This window comes from Diabrotica undecimpunctata, chromosome 9 (assembly GCF_040954645.1).
Source record: "Diabrotica undecimpunctata isolate CICGRU chromosome 9, icDiaUnde3, whole genome shotgun sequence".
NCBI classification, from domain to species: domain Eukaryota; kingdom Metazoa; phylum Arthropoda; class Insecta; order Coleoptera; family Chrysomelidae; genus Diabrotica; species Diabrotica undecimpunctata.
The window spans coordinates 11,582,952-11,605,999 of NC_092811.1; the positions used below are offsets into that span (position 1 = coordinate 11,582,952).

The 23,048-nt window shown below is 34.6% G+C and overlaps 2 protein-coding genes across 11 annotated transcripts in view; both read right to left on the bottom strand.

The window, feature by feature from the left end:
- The window catches only part of pHCl-1 (pH-sensitive chloride channel 1), a 446,892-nt gene that overhangs the window by 391,489 nt on the left and 32,355 nt on the right, over positions 1 to 23,048 (bottom strand). The gene's annotated exons all lie outside the window — the stretch shown is intronic.
- LOC140450433 (uncharacterized) lies at positions 18,377 to 20,230 on the bottom strand. The gene is made up of 2 exons (XM_072544072.1): positions 19,757 to 20,230; positions 18,377 to 18,634 (listed from the first exon to the last, which is right to left on the bottom strand). The coding sequence occupies exons 1-2, from the start codon at positions 20,228 to 20,230 to the stop codon at positions 18,377 to 18,379; spliced, it is 732 nt and encodes a 243-aa protein (XP_072400173.1).

Below are 23,048 nucleotides of genomic sequence, written 5' to 3' on the forward strand. Positions count from 1 at the left end.
TTAATACCCACAAAACGAAACAAATGATTATCAGCAAGGAGAATATAAATGGGGCTCATCTATACATTAATGGACGCAGATAGAGCGAGTAAAACACTATTGCTACCTGGGAACTATTATAAACGAACAGTGGAGCAATGTACAGGAAATAAAGTGCCGCATAGGAAAGGCAAGAACGGTCTTTAACAAAATGAGCGCCATCTTCAAAAGTCACATTATATGCCTAGATACAAAAATGAGACATTTGAGATGCTATGTTTTCTCTGTGTTGTTGTACGGAGCGGAGGCATGGACGCTTACAGACACCACTATTAAAAAACTTGAAGCGTTTGAGATGTGGCTTTATAGAAGAATGCTGAGAATATCATGGACAGCAAGGATCACGAACAAGGAAGTTCTAGAAAAAATGAAGAAAGAACTAGAGGTTGTGTTTACGATAAAACGCATAAAATTGCAATATCTGGGACACGTTATGAGAAATCAGCACCGTTACTCCCTGCTATAGTCTATATTGCAAGGTAAAGTCGAAGGCAAGCGTGGACCCGGTAGAAGGAGAATATCATGGCTGCGGAATTTAAGAACATGGTTTAAGAAAACCTCAACGGAGCTGTTTCGAGCCGCAGCGAGCAAGGTCATGATTGCCAATATGATTTCCAACATCCGTAACGGATAGGAACCAGAAGAAGAAGAAGAATCTTTTCTGAAGTTGTTCAATTTCTAGGCATTTATTTGACATCCAGTATTCTTTAGCTTCGTTGCACTTTCTTCTAATGATTTTATTGACTCGTTTGTATTCAATTGAGTTTGTTTTATGTTTTTGTCTTACGTCCATGAAGTCCATGATCTCTTGCGTTATCCATTCTCGCTTTCTGTTGTTTTTCGTGAACCCGTTGTCGTTTTCTTGTCTCTTTGTTAGTTGCGTTTTTAAAGCAGTCCATGTTACTCCAAAGTCTGTCTGTATTAAGTTCTCTAGCTTTCTATTTCTTTCTTAACCTTCATACTTATTTCATTTTTCTGTTCAATGTTCTTCAGTTGTGAGATATCTACTTTTCTTGACGCTTTTTCCTTTTTAAATTTAAGAAACCTTTTTAGTCTAAAATCCATTATAACTGGATTGTAATCGCTATAAATGTCAGCTCCAAGATATGCTTTAGTAGATTTTTATGTACTATGAGTTGTTATTTTAATAAGACGGCGCAATATGTCACACAGCTCGTGCCATAATTGATTTATTGAAGGAAACGTTTGGTAACCGCATAATTTCACGTTTCGGATCGTGAATTGGCCTCTCAAATCGTACAACTTAACACTGCTAGAGTATTTTATGGAGGATATGTGAAGGTGTTAGTCTACGCCGATAAGCATGAAACGATTGACCACTTGGAAGATAACAATACGGCGACAAATATTGGAAAAAGTGATCGAAAATTGGATTTCCAGATTAGACTACATCGGAGCCAGTCATGATGTTCATATACCAGAAATCATATTTAAATTATAATTCCAAAAGATTATCTTTCAAATAAAGTCAATTTCATGTCAATTGATAAAAATTATCTTTGTTTTATTTCCTTTCAAAGTGCTATACCTCTAAAAAAACACCCTTTAGTTTGTGGCATAAATTCAAATCTTGTCTTAAGATGCTAGCTTCTCACTTGCGCTCTTATTATAATTTCCTACTCAACTTTAAAGTTAATCAGGTTTTTTCATTACGGGAGTTGAATATGTTTGAATCTAACACGATTATTGCATTGTTTTGAAGCTGTTTTCTTGTGGCATTTTAAAGTAATTACTAATTAAATGGGAATAAGCCACAATTAAAGGTTAAAGTAAGTTTATTGACTTTTCAATTACCTACTTCGAAAATCGTTTTCAAAATACAAACATATTGCCAATATTGTTGAGTTGCGTTTCTGGGACGACTTTACTTGTAAGATAGTTTATTCAATTACATGAAATCAACTTTAACTTGAGAATATCCGTCAGAAAAAATCATAGTATGTAATTCGTCTTTAAAAAGATATACACATGCCATGATGACAGTAAAATTCTCCTGTGAGTGATTCCATAGTAAATTATGAAGGAAAAACCGGGAAAAAAACCTCATAATACTATCCCGAGATGGTAAGTATTTGGTCGTGCATTTAATTTGCTTAAACCAGAAAACAATATAAAAAAAAACAGCCATGGATGAGACAAGAAATATTAGAGCTAATAAAATAACGAAGAAAACACACAAATAAGAATGAGGAAAGGTACAAAGAAATAAACAAAATCATTCAGAAAACGATTAAAGAAGCAAAAGAATCATAGCTAAAAGATCAATGCATAGAAATAGAATCCATAGAACAGAAACATGTCATTTTTAACCTACATAAAAAGATCAAAAACTTAACGGGGGAAAACGGATCACGAAGTTATAACTTAATACTAGACGAGCACAACAATCTGCTCTACGAAAATGAGAGAATACTTGAGAGATGGGGGCAATACTTGGAAGAATTATTCAAGGAAGAGCAAGAGACAGAAGTCAATGTTTCTGGAAGTTCTGGACCAGAAATAACGCTTAGAGAAGTAACATATACAATAAAAAGACTAAAAACCAACAAAGCACCTGGACCTGATAACATACAAGCTCAAATATTGAAACTATTTGAAAACAAGAACTTTTTATACTTGTACTGGCATGTAAGTAGTATTTTGTTTATTTCTAATTTATTACAATTTAATAGATTACTTCTTGCGTGATGATCGCCAACATCCGGAACGGATAGGCACTTTAAGAAGAAGAAGATCTCTTACCAATTTGTGGGTTGTTACTTTGTCTGCTAAATCAATTTTATGCATATTAATAAACTTCTTTTTCTTCTTGGTCGTTGACCTGATGCAGGTATCGTGATATCATGAAGCTATTAGCTAAATTTCCCAATGTTCCTCCACGTTGTTCTATCTTCTGCCATTCTAGCACATTCTGACAATGGAGCGCCAATGGTAGCAACAATATGGTCCGTGTATTGTGTGGGAGATCTACCTCTATTTTTTTTGCCTTTTACTTTTACCTGGATGGTAAGTTTTTCAAGGCCATTTCTTCGAAGCACATGTCCAAAATAGCTTATTATTTGTTCTGATATTTGTGTTCTTAGTCTTTTCTTTATGTTTAGCTGGTCCAGTATGGATTCATTTGTTCTTCGGGCCACCCATGGTATTCTCAGCATTCGTCTCCAATAGTACATCTCAAATACATCTATGTTCTTTTTGTCTTTCTTAGTAAGGGTCCAGCATTCCGATGCATAAGTAAAAACTGGAAAAACTAGACTTCTTACTAGTCTCATTTTTGTATCAGTAGTTATTTCATGGCTTTTCCAAATTTTTGTTAATTTTGCCATAGCGCTTTTTGCGATTGCTGACCGCCGCTTTATTTCTTCAGTACAGCCTCCTTTGTTGGTTATTAAGGAGCCCAAATACACAAATTTATCTACAACAGTGATATTGTTTATCATGACCAGATGATTTTGATTGTTGTTAGCTCTGTCAATTATCATGATTCTCGTTTTATCTCTGTTTATTTTAAGGCCCATCGTTAAGCTTACGTCTTCTATCCGTTGTAGCAGGTGAATCAATTCAGCTTCAGAACTAGCGAGGATAGTAGTATCATCTGCATATCTCAAGTTGCAAATCTTCTTCCCGCCCATGGTGATGCCACCGTTCCAGTCCTTAGTAGCTTTCCGCATTATCCATTCACCATAGATGTTAAATAGAATTGGGCTTAGTATGCAGCCTTGGAACCTGAAACAGACCTGAAGCAGACCCTGAAACTATCGGTTAGTTCCCCATTTATTCTAACTCTGGCATAATTGTTATTGTATAGGCTTTTAATTAGCAGTATCAGATGATTGAGAAATCCCATTTCATACAAAACCTGCCACATTTTACTCCAGTTGACCAAATCGAAAGCTTTACTATAATCTATGAAGCACAAATATGTTGTGATGTTGAATTCTCTGGATTTTTCTACAATCTGCCGTACGTTTAAAATTTGTTCTCTAGTACCACGTCCGGGGACGAAACCTGCTTGTTCCTCCGCAATGTTAGGTAGTAAAACGGGCTTTATCCTCTCGAGAATTATGTGTGAGAGTATCTTACTGCAATGCGCAATTAGAGCAATTGTGCGATAGTTGCTACATAAATCTTTCGTCCCCTTTTTATGTATGGGAATATATAGTGATTGTGTCCAGTCCTCAGGCTATTTACCTGTCTCCCACACTCTTTGAAAAATTTGATGTATTATATCTACTCCAACGTCATCTAGGGCCCAAATCATTTCAATAGGTATGTTATCTGGACCGGAAGCTTTCTGACTTTTTTGCCTCATAATTGCTGCTTCAACTTCACTTTTGAGTACGTCAGGTTCCGTCAGAAAACTGGCATCTTCTTGTTGTGATGGGGCGTCTGTGCTTTCCTCCATCATCAGTCGTCCACAGTATTCTTTCCATCTGTGTAAAATATCTTTTTTAGAAGTGAGTAGAGTTCCGTTATCATCTTTGATAGCAAGGTAGTTTGGTGTAAAGGAACGTGTTATCTGCTTTATTTTTTTAAACATGTCTCTGGTCTCAGTTTTGGTTTTATGCCCTTCTATTTCCATGCAGATTTTGTTCAAGTGTGTGTTTTTGTCCTTTGTGTAGAGTCGTTTTATTTGACCGTTCAGCGCTTTATAGGCCTCTTTATCACTTTCACTGTTCAGTCCTGTGGCTTTTAAGCACTTCCTCTCCTGTATTTTAGTCCACGTGGAGTTTGTTATCCATTGTTTCCTTCTTTCTTCTCTATCACTCTTAATGTTTTTCGCAGCATTATGCAATATGGATTTTGTTTTTGTCCATATGCTATTTGAGGACTCTTCTGGATTTAATGATTGTTTGAGGTCACATAGCTTTTGCATTGCGGCTTTTTTGTACGTTATATCTTAGATGCCATTTAGTTGTTGTATATTAAGTTGTTATATTAATAAACACAGACATGTAATATTGGCATAATTACTATAACTTTTTTGATCTATAACTTTATAAGGCAGCACCCTAATATGGGCTTTTTATAATTTCAGCATTTAATTTACTTTGTACCGTTTGACCTGAAGATGCTTTGCAAATTTTAGAAAGTGAAACCGGTAGTTTGGGGTAGTAAAATTAAATTGATTGTGAGAAAGTCTAATTTATTTCTTTTACCTATTTGAAATGGACTCACACAAGCAACACATTCATGATTTAAAACTTGTTTAATTTACTAATGTTTGTATTTTGAGAACGATTTCCGAAGTGGAAATTGAAACGTCAATAAACTTACTTTAACCTTTAATTGTGGTTTATTCCCATTTAAATAATAATTACGATTATTGCATGTACTCATTTTCTATTATAGTCTTTGTAGTTATTAAAAAAAATTAACATCTTTTATTTGATGAAATATAAGATAAACGACAAGTTGTAAGTATATAAGTGTTTTATCTACCTGAAATATCTGCCAAGCGAAACAAATAATTTACTTCTTCCGAATTCCATAACTCCGCCATTTTCCCCCTAACTTGATTTTTTGATCACTATATAAAAACGTGTTTTTTATACGAATACAAATCGATTCCCCTGTCCTACACTACCATGTTGTTATTCTAAAAATAAACGATCTTGACCTGACTGAGTTCTTTTTTCTTCTGGAAAAGCTATCAACTAAAGACTCGTTAATAAAAATCGATAATGGGAAATTACCTTTTAATATATTTTACAGAAAATGATCAAAATGTAATCAAGAGGTCCTTGGAATAATTAATACCCCAAAAAATTTAAACAGGCTTTTATATTTTTAGTCCCATAATCTCTGAGGAGGAAAATGTGGCATTTCGTTTCTTGGCAATAAATTCAATGGTTGGTTAGTTGGGCTTAACAATTTATGTGTTGTTTATTGTCAAATTTATTATATACTGTCATCAAAGTTTTTAATTTACTTTAATATTACTTTGTAAGTCGTTAGGTTTTATTATTCTCTATCCAACTAAAAACTTAGGAAATAGGAGACACGATGTACTGAACAAGATATCGGGAATTATAGAAGAATTGTAAATGGAAGAAGACAATCTAAACGATACCTAGTATTTTATCTACTACTGGTGGCTACACACTGAGCTAAACACTGGACTAAAAAAACTCTACTGCAAGAATTTCACACTCGTGACCACCACAAAAACTCCCAAGGAACTATGGTATATATGCTTTCCCAAGAACAATGATATTTGCATTGTAGTTGTGTGTGCAATGATGTTGCATTGGCAGTAAATACTGCAACTTGTTCAAACTTTTGGGATTAATATGGATAACGAGAAAAAAACGATAACAGATCTCAGGACACGATTCAGAAATTAAAAACACAACAGGAATGAACAGAGGGACGACTTCAGTCGCGGACTCTGTGTCTGCCCCAAATACTAAGGCATAAGTTGTTCTCAGAATATCTACTCTACACCAAATATCAAAAATTTTTCTGGAGCTCAAAAAAGAAAGATGAAGCGAGAGGAAAAAACCGCTGCTGAGCCAGTACCGGCAAAACCCGGCAGTAAAAAGACTCAGCACAAAGTTGCCAAAAAAACAAGGAACTCTAAGGAGCGGACTAGGCTATGTAGCAACGTCACAAACCTATTCAGAATGGCTGTGATACACAAAAAGCGTCGTTATACTCAACTAGATCAGGCTCAATCAGACCTGTTCGTCTGTTCAAACTGGAACAAGCAGTTAATAAGGCATCGAAAGTAGTGATTAACTTCAGTAGTTTCATAAATCTTAATTTAGCACCTGTAGGTAACCTGAACTTGAACAAAAAATGGACTACTGAGATATTTAGGACTATAGAGAGCCCATGAGTGGGAGCAGATTTAAATATAGTTGATGTAAAATAATGTATCTAGGCGCACTATTCTCCTTGGAAACTTGCGTTTCCGAGAAAAAAGTTCATAAAACAGATATCAGGACTCATCAAAGAGAACAAAATCCAGACCTTTAGATGAAAGACTGTTAGTTGAAAAATCGGAAGGTCGAGAAGGACGCGCAAATCCTAGTCTACATCATCGACGAGGTCTCCTACAAAGCATTGAGGGTTGCTAATTTTAAGTCATAGTAAAGACTTAAAAAAACGAAATTGTTAACCACCATAATCGAAAAGACTCACGAAAATTCTACCAACAGATAAACAGCTGCAGAAAATAATTCAAACCCAGAATAATAGCCTGTAAGGATAGGGACGGTTCTATAATTATTAATAAAGAACAGATAATAAACAGATGGGCGGACCATTTTGAAGAACTGCTTAGCGGCAACCACGAAGATGGCGAGATTGAGGATCCCATGTTTCAAATGAATGAAGATGATCGGCAACCACCCCCCACCGAAGAAGAAATTAGAGAACCCATCGCAACACTGAAAAATAATAAAGCTCCCGGTTCGGATAATCTCCCTGCCGAACTTTTCAAAAATGGCGGCGACCCCCTCATGAAACACATGCATAAACTGATAACTGCAATCTGGCAACAAAAAGAAACACCCACAGACTGGAAGTTAGGCGTACTGTGTCCTATACACAAAAAGGGAGACATGATGGTGTGTGATAATTCTAGAGGCATCACTCTACTCAATATGGCATATAAAGTGTTGTCCAACGTATTGTACAAAAGACTCCTCCCCTACGCCGAACAAATAGTAGGAGGATATCAGTGCGGTTTCCGTCCTAATAAATCAACAACGGACCAGATATTTACAGTGAGGCAGATCCTTGAAAAAACCCTAGAGTTCGGCATCGACACCCACCACATATTTGTTGACTTCAAAGCCGCATACGACTCCGTTAATAGAAATAAACTTCTACTTGCTATGGTAGAATTTCGCATTCCGTTTGATATTGTCCGGTTAACTAAACTTACACTCACAGGTGCAGAGAGCATGGTAAAAATCCAAAAGATCTCTCAAGACCCTTCCATTGCAAAAATGGACTAAGACAGGGTGATGGACTATCGTGTCTCTTATTTAACCTGGCATTAGAAAAAATAATTCGAGAGTCGCAGATTACTACGAATGGTACTATCTTTAACAAATCAGTACAAATTGTCGGATACGCAGATGACATAGACATCATAGGAAGGTCCACAGAATCTCTGACTGAATAGTGCTCGCCAATAAGTGTTACTATGGCTTAAGAAGACAGATGGCCTTAAAAATGCCTAGAAAAATTAAACTGACTGTATACAAAACACTAATAAGACCAGTGCTAACATATGGTTCAGAAACTTGGACACTAACACAGAATGACCAAGAATTGCTCAAACGTTTTGAGCGAAAAATACTAAGACGAATATATGGAGGCATAAAAGAACAAGGTTTGTGGCGCAGGTGTTACAATTTTGGGTGGTATAGAAGATTTGGAGAACCTGACGTTGTAAAATTCATTAAGGTAGCACGCCTCAGATGGATAGGTCATGTAATCAGACGAGAGGAAGATGCCATAGTCAGAAAAGTTTTTGGAATTAGAGCAGAAAGCAGAAAGAATCGGAATTAGAGCATGGAGAAGAGTTGCCAGAGACAGGAGCGAATGGAGGATTGTTCTGAAGAAGGCGTTGGCTCATAAAGAGCTGTAACGCCACTGATGATGATGAAGACTTAAAAAGATATCCTTTAAAGCTATTAGATACCTCGATGGCTCCAATCATCGATGGCTCCAGAGTCATGAAGTGGAACCTCCAGCATAGTAATGAAGCTTCGTCAGAACGTACTAAGAAGATAATGAGAAGTTTCAATGTAGCTTTAACACAGGGCCACTGGTTCTACAAGGGTGGCAAAATAAGAGGTCTATAGGACTTCGGTAATGTGTGAGAAAAGTGGATTGAAATTAATCATCGGCTGTGATACCAATGCATTTGGGGCAGGACAAACACCAATGAAAGAGGTGAGTCATTACTACAGTTTGTTATGGAATATAATTTAGACATAGAAAATAATCGAACTTTTGTAACTTCATGTAGTAAATGGGCAGCAGGGCTACGGGATATTTCCCCATATTAAATCCCATGAGAAAACGCTAAGGTCCATTCTGGTCATTTTTGACGCTTTTTGTGCTGGAGGCGCGATGGCTTATCGGACTCCACGTTGTAACAACATTGCTAAATATTAAAAACTCTAACAACTTATTTACTGTTGGAATGAATGTCAAAATTGTAAGCACTCTTTCGAGAGCGGAATTTTCTTAAAATTATCGTAAGATCTGCAGATTCCGCTTTTTTTATTTTATGTAAAGACTTTCCTTAAATACCATATTCCTGTATTCTAGTGAATGTAGCCTATTACATTATTTTAAGGATAGCTCACTTATTTAAAGCTACATCGTTAGAAACGCGAGAATAGGAACCTCTAAGGAACAATAACTAGATAGAACTTCACTTCATGAATACTTTACACAAAGAATTCAATTAGTAGCAGTGGGATTTCACGAAAATTACATCAGCCAACTTAGAAAACTTATAGAAACGTAAATTTTTTAGAATTACATAATTACATAAACGAATTCAATAGAATTTTTTTCTATGAAAAGTTATTTCTTGATTATAGTTGAAATATTTGAGAACAATCTTTTAACTTCTTATACACACATCAAAATAATTTAGGGGACAAAAACAAAATGCGAGATTACTGAAGGATTTCCAATAATTTATTTTAAATATTTTTAATAAAAAGTTATAAACAAGTGTCCCGAATATAAAATAAACATTTTTTCTTAGAAATATTGCAATTGCTCGTAATAAAATTAAAAAGAACTCAATAAGTCAAAAAATGGTAACAAAAAAAATAAAAACTAATGTATTATCCCTCATCTCCCAAAAAAGTAGTCCTTAGGTTCAGTTAGTATAGTGTATGACCTTCACGGTTGTTGATTATTGTCCCACATGTATAAGGTACTCTCATAATCAAATAGTCAATGTCTTGCTGGGGTATTCTGCTCCACTCCATTGAAAGGCCCTCAAACAGTTAGTGTCTTGTATTTAACGCAATATTTTGTTGTAAAATGCGTCTGCCTAATATGTTCCATACATGTTCAATTTTGTTTAAATCTGGCGATTGTGCAGGTCATGGTAAAACATCAATTCCGTTATCTTCGAGGAATGTTCGCACGACCCTGGCAGTATGTGGACAGGCATTGTCGTGTATTAGTTGAAATTAGGGACCAGCTTGTTGTGCAAAGGGTACAACAATAGGTTCGAGAATAATATCCCGGTAGTCTCTTGCATTTAGAAACCGTTCCAGATAAACTAGATTGATTCTTTGACCAAGAGTGATGCCACCTCATACTATTATACTGCCGCTTTGCTGTCTATGAAATCCTGCACGGTGACCAATCGTTCAGCATTGCCAAATATCTCCAAGTTCTTATACGTCTTGTATCTCATGCAAATCCAAATCGGGACGGCTCTTCATTGAAAGATCCTCAAACAGTTACTGTCTTGTATTCAACGCAACATTTTGTTGTAAAATGCGTCTGCCCAATATGTCCCATACATGTTCAATTGGGTTTAAATCTGGCGATTGTGCAGGTCATGGTAAAACCTCAATTTCATTATCTTCGAGGAATGTTCGCACGACCCTGGCAGTATGTGGACAGACATTGTCGTGTATTAGTTGAAATTAGGGACCAGCTTGTTGTGCAAAGGGTACAACAATAGGTTCGAGAATAATATCCCGGTAGTCTCTTGCATTTAGAAACCATTCCATATAAACTAGATTGATTCTTTGATCAAGAGTGATGCCATTTCATATTAATATACTGCTGCTTTGCTGTCTATGAACATCCTGAACGGTGACCAATCGTTCAGCATTGCCAAATAGCTCCAAGTTCTTGTACGTCTAGCATATCATGCAAATCCAAATCGTGACGCATCTGTGAACAAAGTAGATGCTGCCCACTCACTTTTAACGTGATTTGGGTGTTCTTGTGCCCACTGAAGTCGATGAGCGCGATTTGCTCTTTATAACACAGGTACTCTCACAGATCTTCGAGCATTCTTCAATCTGGTTGGTTATTCTTGTACGGCCTGTATGATGTTCACTATTATCACCAATTTCTTGACATCTTAAGCACAAATGATTAATTATGTTCGTGTGGACCACCTCAGCAACGTCTCTTTTACTACTGCCAGTTTGAAGCATCCCGATAGTACGCCACTGCGTTTCGAGATTTAAATATTGTCTCTCTATTATTGGCAATTGCAAAACTAAATAAAAATCCACATAGACATCGAAAATCAAGTACCAATAAAGAAATATTACTTTTTATTTATAGACAAAAAACGCATATTGAAGTTTTGTTAAATTTTTTATAGCTATTCTTATCAGCATTACCTTCCAGGTTGGTACAATAATCGACAAAACAACAAAAAAGATTAAGAACATAAATTTATTTTTGTATTTACAGCTAACATTAATTTAAAGCTATTAATCTAGGTGTCCCCTAGATTATTTTGATGTGTGTATTTTAGTATCATAATAAATCAAGGATGAACATTTGGGAATCGCTAGTTGAAAGTGTTTATTATTATTAAAAAAAGTTTACAATCCGAAATTATCTCCATTTTGTAAAAATTGTGCAAAAAGGGTTTAGTTTTCATATATTGGACTTTATTTCGTAAAACTATTAAAACTTTTTAAAACTATTAAAAATAGCTTCAGTAATATCTGAGATATAGCTCTTTTTTTTAACTTTTTTAACTAGCGATCACTTAATGGAAGTAATATTTTTCAATTATTGAATTATTAAGTCAATAATACAAAAAAGGTCGTTTCCTATCAAAAGTAGTGGTAGCATTTGTGGTTGCGTGTTTATTTTCATACACTTCGATTTGTTGGTGTTTATTATTAAACCCATTTTTGTAGCTGATGCTTTTAATGCTACATATGACTCTCGTACAGCGTTTTCCGTTCTGCCAACAATAATGATATCATCAGCGTAGGCAAGGATTTGCACTGATTTATTATAAATTGAACTAGTGGCTGTGATTTGAGACATACGTATTACTTTTTCCAGAGCCAGATTGAACAGTATACAGGAGGGAGGGTCTCCCTGGCGCAGCCTGTTATTTGTTTTAAAACATTTCCCCCTGAATTCGTACTTTACATTCAACTTTTTCAAGAGTTACTTTTGTTAAATTTACCAACTGATTTGGTATACCTAGCTCTTTCATTGCTTTGAACATTTCTCTTCTATCCACAGGGTCGTAGGCTGCTTTTTAGTCTATAAATATGTGATGAGTATCAATGCCATATTCGAGTGTTTTTTCTAAAATGTTGTTTCAGGATTGCAATCTGATGAATTTGTGATTTACCACCTCTGAAACCAGCCTGGTATTTTCCTACGATCCGTTCTGCATATGGTGCCATACGGTGATATCATCATCATCATCAGGGCTTTTTATTCCAGGTGGAATGTTTGCCGCTCTTACTTAGAGCTCTTCGGTAATTCGCTTATTGCGGTGAATCACTCCGCATTCCACTTGTAAGTTGTCAAAGTTTGTTGTATGACTTGGCTTTCGTTACAATTTTCTTCCACTCATTTCGATATGTGCGTAGTTCCCTCCAGTTTCTCACTTCCAGAATTTTGATATCTCTCATGACCTGGTCCTCCCATCTCTCTCTGGGTCTTCCCCTTGGTCTTTCAGTTGCTGGTTTCCATGTGGTGATCTTCTTAATCAGTAGGTCGTTTTTCCTTCTCTCTATATGTCCCAGCCATCTCAGCCTCTGTGCTTTAATAAATCTAACTATATCTTCTCCCTTCATTATATCTCTTAGTTCATGGTTTATTCTTCTTCTTATTTCTCCGTTGTCCGTTCTTATCGGGCCCATCATCCGTCTGAGGATTTTCCTTTAGAAAATTCTCAATTTTTCTTCATCTTTTTCCGTGAGGCACATTGTCTCAGCTGCATACGTAACTACTGGTCTGATTGCAACTCTGTATATTTTCAGTTTTGTATTTCTAGATAAGTTCTGGTCCTTCACTAGCCCATGATATCTCCAGTATGTTTTGTTGCCTGCTAATATTCGTTCCGTTACTTCTTCACTTCTCTTGTTTTGGACATTCACTATTACTCCAAAATATTTAAATTGTTGGACGCTGGAATTTTTAGACCTCTTTTCTGTGCTTCTTTTGCCAGGATTGTTACTGCTTCTTTTAATCTTTCCTTGTCTCTTCCCATAAGAACTAAATTATCTGCATATGCAACTATTTGTTTTGAGGAGTAGGCTATAGTTCCTTTAATTTTGCTGGCCTTGACTGTTCCTTCTACTGCTATGTTGAATAATGTGGTTGACAGGGAATCACCTTGTCGCACTCCTGTTTCTATTGCAATTGATTTTGTGCTACCTTCTTCTGTTGTTACTTTAGCTCGAGCTCCATCCATGGCCATTTTTGTTAATATAATTCATTTTTTTGTTATATCTTGATTTTTCATTTCAATAAATAATTTATTTCTTCCAATACAGTCAAAGGCTTGTCTGAAGTCTACGAAGAGGATGTGGAGTTCTATGTTGTGTTCGTGGCATTTTTCGATTGTTTGTGTAACTATGTAGATCGCGTCTGTAGTGGATCTGCCATGCGGTGGCATACGGTGACATAGTATTGGGAAAAATATTTTATACGCTGCATTTGGCAGCGTAATTCCTCTGTGGTTAGAGTTGAATGCTTTAATGTTGAATCTTTTTTAGGGTATGGTTTGCAAAGTATTCCAATAATTCAATCATTGGGGAGGGATTTCTGTGTCCATATTTCTTTTATAAGTTGCTGTAATGCCGTTATGGTATCTTGGCCACCATCTTTATAGAGTTCGGCTGGGATATTACCTATTCCGGGTGATTTGTTCTTGGCTAAGTTTTTAACTGCATCTTTAGCTTCAAGAATCGGTGGTGGTTCCTCTTCCCTCTCATCTGTTCCTCTTACCTCATCTCTCTCGTCTTCCAGGTTTTCTTGTTCTTTCTCTATATTAAGTGCTTTGTTAAAGTATTCCACCCATCCATTCAATACATCTTTCCTTGTTGTTAATAGGTCACCATTCTGACTTCTGCATTGTCTTGTAGTTGTCTTGAATTCTTTTCTGTTAATGTTAACTTTTTTATAGAACGCTCTAAATTTATTCTCTCTGTTTAGGTTTTTTATATATTTAAGTTCCTTATTTTTTTCTTTTCTCTTTGTCTGGTAATTCTCTACAGTTGTTCTAGTTCGTCGGGTATGCATCTTTCTGTAGGTTTCATTTTTTTCTTTTGTTACATTCTTACATTCATCGTCAAACCAATGATTTTGCACAAATGTCTGTTCCTATTTCATCTTTCGCTGCTACTTCAATGTCTTCCTTCATTCTGGTCCAATATGAGTCTATATCTGTCTGGTCTCCTTCATTTACATTTTGATTTCTTAGCCTGTTGGTGATATTTTTCGAATACCGTTCTGCAATTGTCGCATCTCTCAGCTATTGCAAATTCCATTCTTTTCCATCCATTTTATTTTCTTTACTGATGTTTAAAATTCTAGCCCAATGATCTGAGTCTATGTTTGCGCCTCTGCAGTTTATTACGTCTGTTCCATTCCTTGAATCTATTAATATAGTATATTGTTTTATTGGAGTAAAAATGATACTTTTTGTGGCAAGGCTGTAGGTTTGACGGACGAGCGTAGCAAGATGACATTAAGCCGAGGCACAAAAAGTCATTTGCACTCCGAATAGAACACACTATTTTTTTTTTCTAAACGTCGCAAATATTTTTTATGTTACTATGCTTACTTCTATTGATTGTCACTTTGATAAATAAGAAAATTTCACGGTACTCGTTAAGTTTTGTGAACGTTTGTGCTTATTGTCACCCAAAAGTACGAGTATTATGTCTGATTTCGAAGATCCCACGGCATCGCGTATTCCTCCAGATAATTTGTATACTGCAAAGACTGTAACTGAAGGATTGTTGTCTACCAAGTTCACTGTGGTTTACGAAGCTTTTGACTTTTATACTTTTGTGCCTTGGCGTAAGTGCTTCAGTTTTGTGTCTAGGCATAAAAGTAACATTTTTATATTGGCAATCACGTCACAAAAAATAATACTTTAGTGACGTTTGGAAAAAAAATACCTTATGTACTTTCTGGGGATTTCCTTTCTATTGCCACAATGGCGTTGATTTGATGATTGTTTAGTGACGCGTAGACACACGCTTTGTACTAGATGATGGGCCTGATGAAAGTCTTGTAGATGTGCAAGGGAGTTTTATTTGAGGTATTTCCGAGTTTTCGTCAGCACGCCTAGGAGTTTCGCTTCTTTTCCTTCCCTGTCTAGGGTGTCGTGAATTTCAATGTTCCAGTTGCGAGGCGTGTCAAAATAAACTCCCAAGTAGGACACTGAGATTCTGAAATCGAGATTTTTCCTAGGAGGGTTATCCGGATCCTCCAGCATCGCGGCTGCGAAGGGATTTAAATAAAAATATTTGCGTTTTGGAAGGATTGAGTGCGACTCTCCAGTTGTTTCGCCACCTAACAAGTCTATTCAACTAGTTCTGTGCTCTTTCGAATACAGACGCTTATCTCAGCGTCCCATTGTATACTCTGGCAGAGAGCAGTGCAGTATCGTTAGCAAATAGTCGTACTGACTCTGATCTAGGTAAGCGGTGTAGACTGTGTATATTATTGGTACTAGAATTGAGCCATGGATGACTCCAGCTTGTAAAGTGAATGGTGTGGATAATATGTTACCGACCTTGACACGGATTATCCGATTGGAGAGATAGGAATATATTATTTTTACGAAGGGAGTAGACAGTTCAGCATGGTGCAGCTTTTAGATCAGGCCTGTCTGATCAAAGGCCTTCTGGACATCTTCCATATACCATCATTCTCGTAAAATTAACCAATAAATTTGAATCCTTTTTGAAATCTCTAGTTTACCTAATTGTTTTTACGTTTTAGGCGTGACCTTGTCTAGTTTGCGTCAGTTTAATGTCTTGATGGGTCATTAGAAAAGAAGTAAGGTATATATCTACCACGTCTGTACTCTATCTAATATGATATTAATTTTTAGTGTTATAATTTTTGGTAAAATAGTGGTAATTTGTCTGTTAAAATATCCTATCTCTAATTAAAAGTTTAGAAGTTGTTGTAAGTATTGTTAGCATAGGATAATGAGCTAGATCTTGTAACTAGAACAATTGAAAACATCATAAGTTAGTGAAGAAACAAATATTTAATTTAAATTATTAAAATCAAAAATAAATTTATATAAATTTATAAAAAGAAGTTCAACTATAACATTACAGTAACTTTCACTCTAATATTCGTTACAATATCTAATTGTTGTGGAAGTTTACAACGCGATTAGTGCCCAACAAAACAAAGCGGACGTATTAGATAAAGATTAAATTGTCTACCTTAACATGCAATAATTGTCCTTCAAAATATTTAGGTCAGACTGATCGGAGTTTTCGTGTAGGAATAAAAGAGCATCTATATTCTCGAAAATCACGCACGGAGAATCATTAGCATTAACATGGGTCCTAGCATCGTTAAATAAATCTTAAAGTTTTCGAGCAAGGTCTATTTTAACGACATATTTAATTAATAAAAGAGAATCTTTTATTTAAATTTTGTGGTTATGGTTTTTATTGTTATGGTTCCTTCCTATACTAAAGGTTAAGTAATTAGCTGTGTTTTAACTGTGAATTTTTAGAAAAATGGACTAATTTTGTCACAGAGATCGTAAGGCAATTTTTTTTTAATTCTGGTAAACATAGTTTTTTATACAGGGTGTTCAAAAACTCTCCTGACAAACAAAGATCGGAAATTCCTCAGATAATTTAACCCAATTCACTTAGTTCGAAAATACTCTTCTCTAGGGAGCTAGAGCTCTTCAAAGATGGCGCCTTGTAATTAGTTTTTTTTAAATACCTTCAGAACGTTTCTATTTAGAAAAATAAAAACTGGTACGATTATATATCCTTCAAAGTTGAATCGATTCCATCAATTGTGAATTTCTAGTACCGGTTATAGGCGTCCCTTTTGAGTAGGTAGATGGTTATTTTAAAGCATTACTTTTTTGTCTTTAGCTTTTAAGCATTTGTAGTACTGGATTATTAAATTTTCATGTATTCTAGCACAAAAAGGTACTCTTACTTTAGGCCTCACCATGATGTCTATTACAGAAGACAACTGAGTTTCTACAGCTTTAATATTCACATTCTATCCAGTAGAGATGCAGCCTTCTACACATCCGATGAAACAGTTGCTTGTAAGATGTCGAATGACATATGTTTTATGCTCAACAGTTTTGTGGAAAAATTTTTACCTGCCAAAATTCATCAATTACAAATTTTTTGCGATTCTTGCAGAGGTCAAAACAAAAACTATACTTTCATTCACTACCTCCATTATCTCGTGACTAAAAAATATAGTTTCGACAGCATTACAAGTATTTTTTCCTATTCGAGGGTACTCATATCTTGAGTGCGATAAAAACATCTTCTTCTTCTTCCTTTTTGTATGTAGGCTTTAAAGCCTGTTTCTTCTTCAATACTAGCTTCCTACATTTGTTTAAATTATAGCACCATCTTTTTCTTGGTCTGCCAATACTTCTTTGTTCATTTGGTGACTTATCTAGTGCTATTTGCACTAACCTATCCTCTGCCATTCTACTAATGTGTTTGTTTTACTCCTGTTTCCGTTTTGTCACCCGTCCATTTATGTCTTTTATATCGCCTGCTCTTCTTATGTTTTCGCTTTTCTCCCTATCAAACAGAAGTTTCTCTGATATTCGTCAAAGTAATTTTATCTCTGTTGTTTTTAGTAGTCGTCTGCTTTTAGATGTATCAGGTCTTGTCTCCGCCGTGTATGTTAATATAGGTCTAATTGCTGCTTTATAGATTCTTTGTTTTGTGTCTTGTCTTAGGTATTTGTTCTTACAGAATGTGTCATTAAGAGATCCTGTCGGCTTTACTTGCTTTTAAGCTTTGTTGTCGTACTTCTTCCTCAACATCTCCGTAACTAGTTATATCTATTCCTAGATATCTAAGCCTTGCTTCCTGCTTTATTATTTTTCCATCAATTTCGATTTTACATCGTAGTGGGTATTTAGATGTGTTAAGTTTGAGCCCGTAATACAAATACTAAATTGTACTTTGATTATTTTATTATGAAATATCTAATACAGAGATGAGAAAAGATTCCATTTTCTGGTTACCTGTCATCTGTCGCCGTTGACAGCGCAACGCAACGTTGCCAAGCAACACAGAAACTTACAATTAAATACACATCATTTCCCTCCTTACCTATAATCAAAAGTTTACAAGTCCAACTTCTGTGGTTGATGACGTACACGATTACTACGTCTCAATTCAATACTTGTTGGATTAATAGTTTCTAAAGGTATAGAATGATCTGTTGTTTTAACAGGACTTCCAAACTGTAGACCCCTTTCTGAATCAGGACTAGTTTCCTTAATTTTAACAGAAGTCATTTGGTTGGAGAGTCGAGTCTTAACCCATGGTTTATAGTCAGTGAAGTATTTGGTTGTTCTATGTTTGTAGTAGTTGAAAGTTTCCTAATACTGTTTACATGTTTGTACAAAACTCTATCATTTACGTGAACCAAATATGTCACTGGACTTACACGTTTTATTATACTACTCTCCTGCCACTTATATGTTATATAAGGATCTAGTCATCCTACTAATAAAAAAATATAAGGTTGAATGCTCGGATAAATGGACTTTGATGAAATAAAAGGCATATATCGAGCACAGTTTAATTTAATCTTGCCCAAGTACTTTCGATCCCTAGATCATCTTCAGGGGCATTTCGTCAATTGCCCATTATCTTGTCGGATAGGCCGCAATTTACGAAATGCCCCTGAAGATGATCTAGGGATCGAAAGTACTTGGGCAAGATTAAATTAAACTGTGCTCGATATATGCCTTTTATTTGATCAAAAAAATCCTACTAATACTTTCTCCGCTACTAAAAAGCATTCAATTTGTTTGAAATCTGATGATTTATTATCACTACAATAATTACCCTTTTTAGGTTTGATCAAATCAATGACTGCTTTTGGTTTAACTTTAGGGTTACATGATATGCAGAATTTGACACATGACTCACTGTATGAAGATTAAATATTGTTCTGAAGCTATTTTCTTGTGGCATTTTAAATTAATTACTATTTAAATGGGAATAAGCCACAATTAAAGGTTAAAGTACGTTTACTGACGTTTCAATTTCCACTTCGGAAATCGTTCTCAAAATACAAACATTAGTCTAATGTTTGTATTTTGAGAACGATTTCCGAAGTTGAAATTGAAACGTCAATAAACGTATTTTAACCTTTAATTGTGGCTTATTCCCATTTAAATAGTAATTGAAGATTAAATATGTCATTATTTACCTCATCACTCTCAATGTTATATTCTTCCTCTTGTACTACATTCATAGGCTGTGGTCGAATATCTGGACACCAATTCTTGACATGACCCAACTTTGCACCATTAAAACATCTCCATTTTCAGCTGGACATTTACCTATGATAACTTCTGCCACAATTTTTACAACTTTGATTTGCACTGAGAGTTGATCTAAACTTTGAATTTCTATGCTTGCCTCTGTTTAATACAATTATATTACCTCCCTCGGATAACAACTTAACTTGTTTCTGTGCTACTTCTGCTTACCAAAGCTAACTGACAAGCATTCTGAAATGTTAAATCTACCAACAACTTCTTTTGTGTTCCTTTGTCTCTAATCCCACAAACAAACCTATCCCTTAGAGCCTCTTCTAGAAACTGTCTAAAATTAGAAGAATTTGCCAACTTCCTTAGCTCTACACTGTAATCAGATATAGATTGAACAGCTTTTTGTTCACACCGATTGAAAACATGACGTTCGCAGATTTCGGACACAGGTGGAGAAAAATGTTCAATCAATGTCCCTTTCACTTCTTGGAACGTAAAGTTTGTTGGTTTTTTCGGCGCCACTAAGTTTTTCAACACCTGAAAAAAACTTATACCTCCTAGTGTGATTAACATTAAAACCTTCATATTTTCTTCAACCTTATTAACAGTGAACAAATGTTTTAATCTTTCTATGTAGAATTCAAATTCTTCTGGAACACCGGTAAAAGTTTCAATATTACCTATCAACGCCATGTTGCTGGCTACAATAACTAATATAAACCACCTCTCTGTATAAACCCTATCGTAAATAGGAACTTCACTTTATTTTTTTTTAACATTTTGTCGACGAGATAAAAAAAATTTGAGCCCGTCATACAAATACTAAATTGCACTTTGATTACTTTTTTATGAAATATCTAATACAGAGATGAGAAAAGAGCTTGCTTCCATTTTCTGGTTACCTGTCATCTGTCGCCGTTGACAGCCCAACGCAACGTTGCCAAACAACACAGAAAATTACAATTAAATACACATCAAGATGTTGTCATAGATTTGGTTTTTTCTGCTGATATTATCATATTGTATTTCTTGGCTGTTGTATTGAAGATATGTGTTAATCTTTGAAGCTCGTCTTTTGTCTCGGCGATTAATGCGGCGTCGTCTGCATAACATAATATTTGGATTTCTTTGTTGCTTTCCTATGTATATATATATATATATATATATATATGTGTGTGTGTATATATAATTCTTTGGTAGGTAACTCTCGGGAAAGCGTCAAGTCAAGGAATGGCAAGAGATGGTATAAGCCAGTTAAGTATAGAACTTTATTCTATATTTATATTCTTATATATATATATATATATATATATATATATATATATATATATATATATAAATTATAAAAATTCTAAAATAAGTTATAAAAATTCTTATTTTCTTCCTAAAACATGAAGATGCGGTTTTTGTTGGGTTTTAGATGTTTTTGTGTTGTATTTATAAAAATACCCTTTTGTGTTGTAATGTTTTTATTAAAAATTTTAAATGTATTTCTTAATATTTTTAACATATTTATGACAGTGTTCTTCACCAATAGGACCAACTGAACATTTTCAATGTAGGTTTTTAAATGTTAATTTCCACCATTTTTACTAAATAAGTTTTCCATTTAGGTGCTGATGAAAGTGACAGCCTATCACCGAAAATTTCACATTTAGAATAAAGTTCTACACTTAACTGGCTTATACCATCTCTAGCCGATCCTTGACTTGACGCTTTCTCGAAAGTTACCTACCAAAGAGTTATATATTGTTATGCTATTTAAATTGTATTATATTGCTTATTTAGAAAAAATCCTGTCTATATTTATTAAATGATCTAATCTCCAATTAATCTCAATAAATCAGCATTAATTAATTACAATCCCAGGCTATTTAACTTGTACTATTTACCTTTGATCGTGGATTCAAAATATTTTCCAATTGGCTTCCTAATTGGGATAGGTAATATGACCTGAATAAAATACATAGAATTTCAACTGAACTATATGTGAGATGTCCTTTATTTTAATAAAATTTTATATAACAATCAATCCTGTAATATTTGCAATATACTAACTTTAAATATATGAGAAGTTGTTTTCTATCATGGACCCAAATGTTATTTTACATTGATTTTTAATATGTGTTATAACTAAGCTCTTTTTATAATTCTCTTTTTTTTTAAATGATCGCAAAATTAACTGTCTCTATTATTTATTCAATTTATTTAATTAATAAATGAAGACCACACTCCGGCTCTAATGAAAATTGACTGACCTTTCTTTCTCTGCCGTTGCAATTCTAGGGCCACGCCACAACAAAAAATCCTTTCTCTGCTTCTGCTCCTATTGTGGTCCAGATGACGTACACCTTTCTCCTATCTGTCCTTGTATCTGCAACCCAACAACTCGTGTTAGTCTATGCAGCCTCCTTTTGAGCCAATTTCTGCGCCTGTTTATAACTCCAAATGTTTCCGGCTTCGTCTGCTATTAATATTCTTATACCCTTTGGTTTTCTATCTCTCTGTACCCCGTTCCTCACACTGGTCAGCTTTTACACAGCAAATAAACACACCCGGTAAATTACGTCTTCGGAACTTCAAACAAACACAAATCACAAAGCTCCTCTCTTCTTGGACGAAGAAAACTGACTAACTAACTTTTTTTCTCTCTCCTATCTCATAGCCAAAACCAACCTCCTTGCATTCAAAAATTGACCAATAAAAATCATCCACCTCTGTGACGTATATCGTTACCAACCAACTCTCTCTATAAAACGTCATTCGGGTAATTCCAGAAAACAACCTTCTTTAATTATTCTAACTAAATCTATCTGCTTTACAAATATTTCTTACTAATAGCTACAAACGATACCTGTTTCTAAATTCAATGTCTTTTGTTAATAAACTTTTACCGATATAATCTTTCGGGGAGAAAAACCACCGCAAATCCCGGTCTATTGTTTCAACACTTTCTATATACACTTTTATTCCGGGTAAATCCATTCCACAATAACCGACTTATTTAAATTTCTTATCGATAATATTTGAAAGTCTTGTCTCTGAGGCCTAATGAACAATTCTTCGAACAACTTAAAATACATATTTTGTCTTATACAGGATGTTTGAAAATTTATATGCCCGTGTCTTTATGAAATATCACTAATTTTAATTTTTATTTAAGTAATAAAATTTGTATATCGGTTTTTTATTGCTTATGGACATTCAAAAGTACAACAATATATATATATATATATATATATATATATATATATATATATATATATATATATATATATATATATAATAAATAAAGATATTATATATTATATATATATATATATATATATATATATAAATATATATATATATATATATATATATATAAATATATATATATATATATATATATATATATATATATATATTGGAAATGATTCAGATATAAAGTTTCCTTTTTTAACGACACTGCTTGCATTTTTGTATATATTTTGTATATATACCTACTTTCTTCAATGTTTGAAACAGTTTT